Source organism: Asterias amurensis, chromosome 3 (genome assembly GCF_032118995.1).
Source record: "Asterias amurensis chromosome 3, ASM3211899v1".
NCBI classification, from domain to species: Eukaryota; Metazoa; Echinodermata; class Asteroidea; order Forcipulatida; family Asteriidae; genus Asterias; species Asterias amurensis.
In genome coordinates, this window is record NC_092650.1 from 20,436,388 (window position 1) to 20,450,121 (window position 13,734).

General features: G+C 37.5%; 1 protein-coding gene across 2 annotated transcripts in view; it reads right to left on the reverse strand.

Annotated features, from left to right (window-relative positions):
• LOC139934744 (phospholipid-transporting ATPase ABCA3-like) overlaps positions 1 to 13,734 on the reverse strand; it is a 58,428-nt gene that overhangs the window by 37,268 nt on the left and 7,426 nt on the right. For both annotated transcript variants that reach the window (XM_071929136.1, XM_071929135.1), the window contains exons 3-10: positions 13,199 to 13,230; positions 8,745 to 8,870; positions 8,145 to 8,264; positions 7,489 to 7,639; positions 6,050 to 6,179; positions 5,139 to 5,249; positions 4,209 to 4,352; positions 40 to 236 (exon numbers count right to left, since the gene is read on the reverse strand). In XM_071929136.1, coding sequence (XP_071785237.1) covers positions 40 to 236; positions 4,209 to 4,352; positions 5,139 to 5,249; positions 6,050 to 6,179; positions 7,489 to 7,639; positions 8,145 to 8,264; positions 8,745 to 8,870; positions 13,199 to 13,230 — 1,011 coding nt within the window. The remainder of the gene's footprint in view (positions 1 to 39; positions 237 to 4,208; positions 4,353 to 5,138; positions 5,250 to 6,049; positions 6,180 to 7,488; positions 7,640 to 8,144; positions 8,265 to 8,744; positions 8,871 to 13,198; positions 13,231 to 13,734) is intronic.

Genomic DNA, 13,734 nt, shown 5'->3' on the forward strand with positions numbered 1-13,734 from the left:
GTGGAGCCTAATGGATCGGTCTATTTGGAGAACACTTACAAAGTGGAGCTGTCGTAATCCAAGAAGAGCAGAGGAAGATAATTGAGAAACCATGCCACAAAGCCAAAGATGAGACCAAGAAGGGCACGGGAGAAGAAAACACTGATGGTGAAGCCCCAGGCGATACTACAAACCATCCACAGCAACAAGAAGACAAACAAGACAGTCGGGTCACTGTTTGGGAACACCTTGCCTACCTGTTGGGACATAGGGAAGAAAAAAGTCAGTGCACTTATTAGCGAATGCGAAATGAATTTTAACTACTGTACTACCTTCTGCCCACGTACATGTACATGTACATGTAGTAGTTAAAAGCAGGACAGTTCTTCTTTTCAGAACTGAGAAGTCTCCCGAAAATCCACAAATTTACTCCGCGGTAGTAGAATAGCAAGACAGTTCTCCAAAGAACAAACTCTACCTGGCAAGTACATGTACTGTAGGCACCCACATGATGTTGCGCAAACCGAATATATATATAGATATAATTTTTCGCAACAAATTTGCATCAAATATTTCACATCAGTTAACTTGTGCTGAACTCCTGCAAAACACACGCTGCGACGCAGGTGAGACAGTCTTATAACAGACCCTTGTATGTACATGTATGTATAATGTCACAAGACCCACAGCGCTATCATGGAGGCAATGCCAATGGAACCTTCCCATGAAATATGCTTATTACATTCACGCATGCGTACAGACCCTGTTGGTTGGCAAACGCCATAGAGTTGTGCACTAAGGAGACGCGCAATCGCGTGTGCGTCACGCACCCATTAGCCGTGTACAAAACAGCGCGATTTTCCCTCATTTTGCCAACCAAAACGTCAGTGCGCACGTGCTCTGTGCAATTTACATATTTCATGGGAAGGGTCTATTAAGACCTACATCTACCATTGGTTGAGAGTGTGGCGCATGAGCATATTTGTCCACAATTCCATAATAATAAGTTCGGACATTTATATCATGCAATACTTACAGGGAATGTACATGTACTCTAAAGACCTTCTCTATTGCAACATCACAGCCAAAGTTTTTGCCAACCGAGGACAGAAAACTACAAAAGCCATATATGCAGATCAAAAACAGACAGCTACAGTTTGTGAAAATGATCCCCCCAAAAAAAATTCAAGATTAAGTTGAATTTGTTGAAAACAAATTTAAAAAAAGCATAAAAGATATTTCTTTACAGAAAATGTTTCAATTGGTTACAGTATCTGTTAACACAATTGATTGTTTTTCTACCATTCGGCCGGCCATGCGAAACCGGACTTTGTTTATAATCAATAATGGAAAGGTCTTTTGCACATCACAAACAAATTTAAATGCAGAATTAACAGTACTATGTACTTGTAGAAGCCATCACCTTTTTAAAACAAAAATGAGGTGAATCCAATAAAAGTCTTTGTTTGTTGTTCTCGAAACAATGAAATATGTGAACCGCTTTGTGAAAATGAGTCAGATGTTGACAATTTAAAGATTTGAGTTATATGCATGGCTGGAAAAAACACACCACCAGCAGTAATTGGGTACGTATATGTCTAAGCTTTGGGGTGTACGACGTTGCTGAGTTACTCCCGTTTGAAATTAGCCAATACATCATTTTTTGTGAAAAACAAAGTACAAGTAAAGTGATGTTTTAAACTACCATTTCGCGCAAAAGGATACAAATTATACTAAAGTGTGATCACAAATCTGTTGTATTCATAGCTTTATTGCCTAACAGTAAGCATTCTAAAGGTTACCATGCAAATAAAGATCTTAAAAAGTAAAGTAAAGTATATATAAAAAAAAATAAAAAAAAAAAAAATTAAAAACATTTTTGATATTTTCCACATTAAACTGTCCATATAACTTAATGCATATCTTTCATGTTGAACAAGTTTTTTTTTGTTATACCCTCTGCCACATTTGACTGCCCATCCAGACTGTATTTCAAAAAGCACATTAAGCATGCATAAACTCCATGTACATGTACAACCCCAACAAAACATGTATTGATTATCACCTAGTGGAAGGCCCCATTGACCTCTGTACACACTTAAATTGCAAGTCATGATACAAGGTTTAACAACAACAGCAGCTAGAAATGGCTTCTTTCAAAACACCTCATTGTCAGTTGAGGCCAAGTTAACAAAAAAACATGTTTAGCGTCCTCGTCCTGTTTAAAATGAAACGGAGAGGCTTTTCTTTTCAAAATCTTGAACGACCATTGGTTTGGGGCCTATACATGTATGTCAAAGCTTTGGGGTGTACGGCGTTGCTGAATTACTCCCGTTTGAAATTAGCAAGTACAAGTAAAGTGATGTTTTAAACCACCATTTCGCGCAAAAGGATACAAATTATACTAAAGTGTGATCACAAATTTGTTGTGTGGTTTACCATGCAAAAAAAAGTAAAGTTTAAAAAAAAATTAAATAAAAAAAATTAAATAAAAAAAAAACTGTCCATATAACTTAATGCATTGGGCGACATCTGACTCATTTTCAACGAGTGGTTTCATTGTTTCGGGAACAAAAAATTATTGTTTGAATAAGTACATGGAACCCTTGCACCCCTGTTTGACTTGGCTGCATTAAGACAGTAAATAATGTATTAACATGTCAGACACTGTATATGTGCACTGTTACATAATACAGCAATTCAAAATCAATTGGTTTAGTGAACATCAATAAAAACCTACAATGTTCGGGGAGTGCACATTTTATTAAAACCATTTTAGACAAGAACTACGTCATGTATGGAGACTGGAGACTGTACATCACATGTTAGTTGACTTAATTGCAAGTCTTGTATATTTAAAAGTTGGTCACAACCACACTGAGTTTCATACTGAGATACTTCAAATGCTTAAAGTGTTACTCTTAGTGCCGCTGTTTTGTGTGTTGGGGGGGGGGGGTGTCAATAAATGCCCAGATTATTTTAATATATATTTTTAATTCCGTATATTGCTCTATAGTATAATTTTGTTTTCAAAAATTCTTTCTCATCAACCCGAACGTATCTTGCTGATTTTGTGCTGTATTTGGTACATCCCATAGTATTTCTTGAGTGATAATGCCCTCTTGTGACATGGATTGTACACATTACGATTCATGACAATTCTTGAGTTCATAAAATCTTCTCACTCTATGACACATGTAAAATAGATCATACGTGCAACCTTTTTTTAGAGTAAAATATCTTCTGCGTTGAACAAGTTTTTTTTTTTTTTATACCCTCTGCCACATTTGACTGCCCATCCAGCCTGTATTTCAAAAAGCACATTAAGCATGCACAAACTCCATGTGTACATGTACAACCCCAACAAAACATGTATTGATTATCACCTGGTGAAAGGCCCCATTGACCTCTGTACACACTTAAATAGCAAGTCATGATACAAGGTTTAACCAGGGAAGTAGAATTAGACAACAACAGCAGTGAGAAATGGCTTCATTCAAAACCCATCATTGTCAGTTGAGGCCGAGTTAACAAAAAAACATGTTTAGCATCCTCGTCCTGTTTAAAATGAAACGGAGGGGCTTTTCTTTATAAAATCTTTAACAACCATTGGTTTTTCCAATGTTCAATACACACTAATGAAAGAAACCTGTTAAACAAGATATTGAACAATATGATCAGTATGAAAAACCGAGGCCCAATTAATTAAAACCTGAACGCATGAAAAATTGCAAAGCACAGAAACATCTTGATTAACAGCAACTTGATCAACATATGCATAAAAAAGCAAACCTGTGAAAATTTAAATTCTATTGGTCCTCGAAGTTGCGAGATAATGGAAGAAAAACACCCTTGTCACACCACACGAAGTTGTGTGCTATCCAATGCTTCATTTTGGGACCTCCAATTCAAATTTTGAGGTCTCAAATCAAATTCGTGGATAATACATTTTTATTTTTTTGAAAACCATGAAACTTCAGAGGGAACTGTTTCTCACAATGTTTTATACTATCAACATCTCCCCATTACTCGTTACCAAGTAAGTTTTTATGCTGATAATTATTTTGAGTAATTACCAATAGTGTCCACTGCCTTTGAAGAAAACCACAAGAGACAAAATACAACTTGTATAATTATTTGCACAATTAAAGGTAAAGTACACCTTCGGTTTTTGGAACCATTTGATTGTACACAATCTCTTTAGATGATGAGAATTGATGTTGCCTTACCTTGAGCATTATAGTAATGAGGAGGACCGGGATGATAAGGAAGACGAGGTTCTTGATGTACCATGCCAACCAGTGAAGCCAGTTAGCTAGACCCATCATCTTCATACTCTCCTTTAATCGCTTCTCCTTCTCCAAAACAAGCTCCTAAAATAAACAAATCAACCAGAGGCAAAATATTTTAAGGAATGGTAAATATTAACCTGAAAGCTTAATTATGAAGTTAGAACTATTGATCATGAAATTCATAATAAACACATTTTTATGTGAAATATTTCCCTCTTAATTAAGTTGTGCTTGAGAACACTGTATCTGAAAACCAAAACAAAAGAAAATGGCAAAATCTCAATCATTTTTTTTTTTTTTTTTTTCATTTTATTGAGAGCAAGGAATACGTTCCTAAATGTTCACCAATGTTGGCAGCCCACAACTCGTTCTCCTGGAAATCCTCTGGCAATGTTTACACCAGCGGATTGCCCCCCCCCCCCCCTCAAAAATTTGACTCCCATAAACGGCCGACCGTGTTTGTCGACGACGTAAAAGGAAAACCATGCAATTTAGAGTGAAACTTGTGTGAAACATTATATTCTACTTTTAAAACATCTTTCTAGTCATGCATTTTATATTGAACGGTTACAAACGCTTTTCAAAGACAAACTTGACCGATCGAAGGCAACATGTTCCTTTAAGTGCACTTTACACATGTAAGCATGGAACAGGCTTTAAGGACCATGGAAGAAATCATGGTTATGAAGCTGGTTCCAAATGGTCGACCACAGTAGTCAACCAATGGTCGATCAGCCTGGGTTTGAGTCAAAATGAGTCAAACTTAAGTTAAACATGGAGCGCACTTGAACTTTCTCTCTGTGGTGTAGTGTTTTTTTGTCCGCTATTGTCATCAATCATTCTTAATTATTTTCAATTCAAACATACCCTGACGACAGTCCCAGCGGAGTAGATGAAACTGAGACAGATGAGGAACGGCATGAGGAACTCAAGACTTAGCAGAAAACTGTCTGATAAGTAGCCCGGATGAGGAAATTGCTGCAAAAGAAAAAAACACTGCTTAAAAAAAAAGATAATCTGACAAGAAACAAGAAAAAGTAAGCATAGGTACCTGAGAACTTGCTAAAAGCTATGGCAAATGTTTCTGATACCCCAAAAGCTAAAATAAGTCACAGGGTTTAAAACCAGCAGTCGCCAACGAGCAATTCAAATCACTTCCTTTACCTGTCAGCTTGTCAAGTAAAAACATTGATGCTTTTCAGAATAAATGAGGGGAACATTGGTTAGAATCGAATACAACTAAAGCATCAGCATTGATATCTGATGCGATGTCATGTCTTGAAGACAATGGACACTATTGGTAATTGTCAAAGACCGGTCTTCTCACTTGGTGATCTCAACATATGCATAAAATAACAAACCTGTGAAAATTTTAGCTTGATTGGTGGTCGGAGTTGCGAGATAACTATCAAAGAAAAAATCACCCTTGTCACACGAAGTTGTGTGCTTTCATATGCTTGATTTCGAGACCTAAACTTGAGGTCTAGAAATCGAATTCGTGGAAAACCACTTCTTTCTCGAAAACTACGTCACTTCAGAGGAAGCCGTTTTTCACAATGTTTTATACTATCAACCTCTCCCCATTACTCGTTAGCAAGTGAGGTTTTATGCTGACAATTATTTACAGTAATTACCAATAGTGTCTACTGCCTTTAACCTTTATTTGTTGAGCATAATTTTTGTGTGCTAAGCTAATTTGTGTAAAGAAGCTCCACGAAATTGAAGATGGTCTAACGGAGCTGAAAGTTTTGGAGAGCAGGGTCTGGATCATTTCTTACCTGTAACTGTACTTGAACTGTCTGAGCAAGCAGAAAAGCCGTTACTGCTCCCTGCAGATCTACTAAGTGAGTGAAAGCAATGATGGAATCTATAGCGTTTTGCAGCCTTAGGAAGCGGATTTTGTACATGCTGGAGATGCATCAAGGGATAAAATATAAGCAGGAAGTTACATTATGTTAGATTGCGTTGATAATTAGCATGGAAATTAATAAAGCCAAAGTTGTCTATGGTAAGAATAGGGGGTATGAAGGAAACTTTTAGAGTGGCCTATGGTAAGAAATATAGAAAATATGAGTGCAGTCGACTAATGTTGTCTATGGTAAGGAAGAGGGGGTAAGAGTGCAGTCGACCAAAGTCATCTACATGTATGGTAAGGAAGAGGGGGTATGAATGCAGTGGACCAAAGTCATCTATGGTAAGGAAGAGGGGTAAGAGTACAGTCGACTAAAGTTGTCTATGGTAAGGAAGAGGGGGTAAGAGTGCAGTTGACTTATGCCATCTACATGTATGGTAAGGAAGAGGGGGTATGAATGCAGTTGACTTAAGTCATCTATGGTAAGGAAGAGTGGGTATAAATGCAGTCAACTAAAGTCATCTACATGTATGGTAAGGAAGAGGGGGTTTGAATGCAGTGGACTAATATACAAATATTGACTGCTTCGACTGCTATGGTTAAAACTATGACTCCCGAGGTGATCCCCGGAGCGTTCTATTTTCCCGAGGCGAAGCCGAGGGAAAATAGAACGCTACGGGGATCAACGAGGGAGTCATAGTTTTAACCATTGCACGAGTAAAAGCAGTCAATATTTGTTTTATAACACCCCAAACATTTCTAAATACTGTACTATTATTATTAAGTTACAGACCTGAATGCTACAATCCACGGACGACGCGAATACAGATTGCAAACACTTTTACTTACTGTGTTGCATGTAGTGTCGTGCAATCCGAAATGGTTACAGACTATTAATTTATCATCCTCGTACACTCAATGGATGTCTGGGTACTGCACGCCGTGTGCTAGTCTACAGACTAGCGCATGGCAAACCAACGTACTATCACACTGCAGTCGTCTAGCAAAACTAAGACATGTCATGTGACGCGCTCTAAACCAATAACCAGGCAGAATACTTGTAAGGGGTGTTATAAAGTCATCTATGGTAAGGAAGAGGGGGTATGAATGCAGTCGACTAAAGTCATCTATGGTAAGGAAGAGGGGGTATGAATGCAGTCGACTAAAGTCATCTATGGTAAGGAAGAGGGGGTATGAATGCAGTCGACTAAAGTCATCTATGGTACTGAAAAGGGAGTAAGATAGCGGCGAACTTAACCTTAAGTTGTCTATGGTAAGGGATGGGTAGTTATCTATGGTAAGGGATGGGTTAAACTACTGCAGCATGACTGGCAAATCAAAACTGCCCTACTGTTTAATACTCACTTGTACGTTCTGGGTCCGACCAGCTGAAAGTTTGGGTAGGTTCGCTCAGTGTACCACGTCTCTCTGCTCACCAGGTCATGCGCCAGACGAATCTTGTACGTCACATTTGGTGGAAGTGTCGTTGCATCCATTGGAAGGTCAAATATAATGGCTGAAAAATAAGAAACCAGTTTAAAGGCACTGTAATCATTTGGTAATTGTCAAAGACCAGTGTGCTCACTTGGTGTATCCCGTCAAAAGCATAAAATAACAAGACTGTGAAAATTAGGGCTCAATTGGTCATCAAAGTTGCGAGAAAGTTATGAAAGAAAAAACACCCTTGTTCAACACATTTGTATGCTTTCAGAATAGGAATAAAAGACTTCTAGCTAGAAGTCTTTTATTATTTAATTGAGAAATTACCCATTTCTCAAAACCTACCTTACTTCAAAGGGATTCGTTTCCCCACAATGTTTTATATTATTAACAGCTCTCCAATGCTCGTTAACAAGTCAAATTTAAGTTAATATTATTTTTTAGTAATAACCAAACGTGTACATGTACCTTCCATTAAACATTTGATGAATTTGCATACAGAAAATACTTTTAAACTGAGATGTTTTTAAAATACTGTCCCTGTTTATCATAAAAAAAAAATTTTTAAACTAAATCTTTACCTGCATAGTAAAGATTGAGATCCTCGGCTGCAGTCTTGACCAGTTCTTCCTCAGAGGTGAAATTCGAGGGTGAGAGAGGAACTTGCACCTGTAGTGCTACTCCTGCCATTAACAAATCAGCTGAAAAACAAAACAGTGAAACATAGGTCAGCACTTGACATGCCTGATCGGGCTCAAAAATTGCACTGGATCCAAGACCAGTGTCTTTGACCTTGGCTTTAGGTCTTTATTGCTGCTGAAGACATTGTCACCTACCCTTTTGGTTCCCTTAGTTCCCTTAAATATAGTCTCAAAAATTTCAGGTAAAGTCTCAAAGTTCCATGTTAAGTCTCAAATGTTCATAGTAAAGTATCAAATGTTCCAAGTAGCAAACATTCCTGGTAAAGTCTCAAATGTTCCCAATAAGGTCTGAATTGTTCCAAGTAAGGTCTGAAGAAATGTTCCAGGTAAAGTTTGATTTGAAATGTTCTGTGTGAAGTCTCAAATGTTCCAGGTGAATTCTCAAATGTTCTAGGTAAAGTATGAAATCACTATCAAAACTCTTTGGGTTGTCAGTAAAAGTGAGCAAGTTGGGGTGAGGGGACAAGCAGTGGTACTTACTGAGATTGTTTTGTGGAAAGTAAGCCAGTTCCGGGCAGTCAGTGCCGTTAACAAAGCATGACTGTAGCTGTTGGATTTCCGCAGTACTCAACGACTCTTGGCTGGAGAGTCCTGGCTCAAAGGTTGCTGGTGAACAAAACAGAAAAGTACTTTAGATTTAAACTGGACATTACATGTATTCAGGTTATCAGTGCAAATCATTGTATTTAACTTTCTTTATGTATTTTGGAAAAGTAAAATATTAAATACTTATGCTTGGCTTTATTTGTCACAGAAAGTTCAGATAATATTGAATGACATTATGGCTTATTTTTGAAAAGGAACACAATTCAATTTAATTCAATTCAATTCAATTAGGTTTTGTTATAAACATCTAAAAAATTTGAGGCATTGCATGGTGAGGTATTAATATGGTGTTACCACGAACCAAACAAATGGCTCAAAAATTACACGACAGAATTTTAAAAGACTTAAATTGACGTGTTTACATTGGTAAAAACTACAAAACATACAAAATGTCTGCTAGAAAAGACAAGTTCAAGCAAATCACTGAAGTTGGATCATCTTGACAAATTGCATGCAGTCAGTTCAAACCAATAAGAAAAAGTACCCAAAACCTTCAACAACAATCAAACAACATGATTAAATCAGAATGAAGACGAGCAAAGTATACTGTTTGAAAGGTCGAGACCAAACCGGCTCTTTCCAGAGCCACCACCCCTTCAAAAGAGTTTCTACCCATGGTTGTACCCGCAAGTTTACTATTAATATTTATTATTTATAGTTACTCTTATTCTCCACACCATGCAAAGCTTCAAACACCATTTAATAACAGGATTAATAGAAATCAAGATGAAATGCTTAGTTTTAGATGTGGGAGGGAAAAACCCCAACAATGGGGAAAGACACACTGCACCATTTTGTAAGCGTGTACATGTACCTACATTTGTGTAGCACACACACAGAGAATACCCATTGCACAACACGTTGTGTAACACACCAAATCCCCAAAATGCACAATGTCTGATATTTGCAAATAATGGTATGTAAAGAAATCAATTAGCCCCCTCGCCCCCCCACCCCTCCCCAAAAGACAAAAATAGAACCTTGAATGACTGCTCCATGCACTTTTGAAAGGTATTACACAAGCTTGGTAGAGCTGACAAAACAGTCACGGACAGTGATTTTTGTGTAATCAACCATGATATATATATGTATACCCATTGATTTGCGAAAGAGTAAGACCTACATGTTCAAAAAGCTGCAAACCTGTGGTATTAAATGTGAGCTGAATCCATTTTCAGGAGTTACAAAAAAAAGTGACAAACGAGGCACAATTTTCAGCATAATGTGCTTAATTATACCAACCAAAATCAGCTCATTGCTGTTTAAGGTTTTCAGATCCAGTTTCCTTGAAACTGACTTAACTTGAGAGAAAAACCTTCCACAGGAAAATGGTTCTGTATGAACTAATGTATAGTACATCAGAAGCTTTCAGACTTAAAGCCATTGGACACTTTCGGTAAACAGTATTGTCCAAGGCCCACAATTTGTGTATCACAACTTTAAATATAAAATAACAAACCTGTGAAAATTTAGGCTCAATCGGTCATCGGAGTCGGGAGAAAATAACGGGAAAACCCACCCTTGTTTCTGCACGTTTGGCCGTGTCATTGACATGTGTTCGAAATAAATCAGTTTTCTCGATATTGAGAATTGATGTTGTTTTAATGTTTTCTCAAAAAATAAAGCATTTCATGGAATAATATTTCAATAGAAGTCTTTCACCATTACCTTCGGTAAAGTCATTTGTAAATCTGTAAAAAAAAAATTCTGTTCCAAAAGTGTCCAACAGCTTTAAAAAAAAATATATACTTGAACATTTTATAAAATTATCCACCAATCCTGTAATTTAAACCTTTAATTGACTGATCTTTTTTGCTTTGAAAAGGGTATCAAGTAGTGTATATCAAATACACAGTGCCGTATGCAGTCGTCGTCCAACGCGCTACATGTACATGTACGCGAATTCAAAACAGGCCGGTGCTTGCGTAAAGAGCCTTGGACAAGGCTTCCTATACATGTAGGCCCTACATGTACTATGTACTACACGTTTCCCCTAGTCAGGGATGTCATTAAATCCAATTTGCTTTGGAAATGACAAGGAAGCTATCTGACACAGAAGCCTTAGGCCCTACTGCACGGTAACTGGTTAGGTGTTGTGTTCTGCTGATGCCATGCTGAGTGATGTACTCAACTCAACTATTGTATCGGTTTCACTAATGGGTCCCTTAAAATGTAGAGTCGTTAATTTATGCTGGTACAATTTGCTTATACATATGTGTGCGTCAATATGATTTAGAAGCTACTTGTTACAATGTACACAAGTGTACAAAATAAACCGCAACATGTCATTGTTCCAGCATGACAATAAACTTTGCAAGCCATGTACTGTATGTTCTAATGTTCAGCCTTGGCAAAAATGCATGATTTTATTGCAAAATGTTGAAATATGTGGCAGTCATGACTGATATGTTTTTGCCCTTACACAATATTGTGTACATAATGTATTTTTTTAAAGCAACCCTGCATTCTTAGTACATGTATGTACTTTCCAACATCTTGTGTAAAAATCCTGACGCGTCAGGGTAGGGCTCAAATCTGCAATCTTTGCCTTGCTAAAGCAGACCACTAAGATAACCCAAAGTATATTTTAACAGAGTGTACAACCAAAATTTCAAAGAAACATTTAATTTACTGAGCCTCACAGTGCATCAAAGATCGTGTAAACATCTGTTTTACAATGTAGGTCTCCTGGGGCCAATTTCATAAAGCCCTAAGATTTATCTTAAGAAGGGTTTTTATTATCACCATAGTGATTTGTATTTTTGTGACTTTACAAGCACTTAGGACTGAGGCACAGTTCTGACCAATCTTAGGTCTTAGTCTAAAATCACCCCCTGGGGTAACGTGTCTACCCTGCTCAACACCCCTAATAATAATAATAATAATAATTATAAAGACATTTGTAGAAAGCTTAACGGGTGGCACGGTTGGCTTGTGCGTAAAGCGCTCGCCTCTCACCAAGGTGACCCCGGTTTGATTCCCGGTCGGGGTCATATGTGAGTTGAGTTGTGAGTTGGTTCTCTGCTGTGCCACGAGGGTTTTCCAGATGATCCGGTTTTCCTCCCTCAGGAAAAAATCAAACACTTTCGATCTTGGCTGTGCTCCGTGGTCATAATGGGTTGATGTGGCTGGCAGCTGAATGCGCCCTTGCATGCCTGCTTCTCGAACACGTTTTAGCCGCGTCCTTCGCAGATCAGCTCTAAGCTGCGAGTAAGGACGATTAGCCCCCCAAATTATTATTTAAATTATTATTATAAAAGCCTCTGATACATGTATGAACTTTGAAGTGAAACTAAAGGCCTGGACACGCTGGGAATAACTTAAAATATTATCCTAAAAACTTACTTGGCAACAAGCAACAGAGAGCTGTTGATAACATTGTGAGAAACAACAAGTTTTTGAGAAAGAGTTTTTTTCTCACTAAAATAATATTTGAATCTGTCAAAGCATCTGAAAGCCCCAAAAATTTATACTTTTTTAAAACTTTGATGACCAACTGAGCCCAAATTGTCACAGATTTAACATTTTATTGGGATACCTTAAGTGAGAATACTGGTATTTGACAATAACCAAGCGTGGGTGGCCTGTGCCTTTTCACACAAAATCTTAAGCTTTTAACAAAGACAACTCATTTAGTATGCAGAGATATTGACGACATACGCACTTGCCCAGCCACATGTACCTGTCAACAGTCCAATCTATAGAGTGTGATGTAGTCTCAGTAAATAGTGCGTCATATAAATTGGATTGTTTTTCAATAACCCTGAATGCATGCATTATAGATGGAAGTTGTGTAATCATTATTTCTCGCAGGGAGGAGGGCTCTGAGAATATACATTTCAAACAGCATGCTTTGTTCGTTTTCATAAGAAGTAGCTTTTAACAAAAAACGGCCCAATTTTATGGCACTGCTTAGCCTGGAGTTCTGCGCTTACAGTTCTTAGAGCCACACGCTTCATAGATAGCTGTAAGCACAGAACTCTGTGGTAAGCATGTCTGAACGTTGCGAAATTGGGCTTAGAGTGTCTTGTTGAAAGATGGAGACTTATCTCACTTCTTCAGGCCTGATTCCTAATGGGTAAAGGGCGACTTCTGGGGGAAAATTTAGTACACATGAACTTTTCAATGGGCATCTAGGCAATGACCAGGGGCATGAAGGCAACTATAGTACGCCCACACCTCCATGAATAATCAAGCCCGCCTCTCAGCATTCTCTGAACAAAGTTCCATCCGATTGTTTTCAATATGTGTACCTAACACGGTCGTAATTCCGTTTTAAAAATCACATTTTGGCAAAAACAACAAATACATGCTGGAGCAATACTTACTGAAACAGAGGTCTTCTGATTGTATGAGAAGTCTAAGGGAGAAAAGAAAAATAAATTATTAAAATTTTCTCTAAAGGTTAGACCAGAATTTGCCCATAGTCTGTCAGATCTTTAAATATCATAGTTCAATCACATCTCTCTTTTGTTTTTTAATACAATGGATCAATTCCAATTATACTCAAACGACTCTTCAATTATTATAAATATGCCATAATTCAATCGCATTTTAAATAAATTGCAAAAAAATGGAAAGATTTTAAAGAAAAACAAAAACATGAAGTGGTAATCTTGTTTGTCTTGTATTTTCAGGGACTTAAAACGCACACTGGTCTGACATTTAAGGCTTAGGGACTTACATTACATCATGGGGGATATCCATAAGACAACATGATTTGTAGCTCAAAGATCTTCTATGGACCAGATATTATTTTACAAGACCAATTTAATACAATGTATATATGCAAGGACAAAATCATCAACACATTTTCACATTGTGAATTATTCTCGTTTGTCTTACACAAAAGAAGACACTGTAT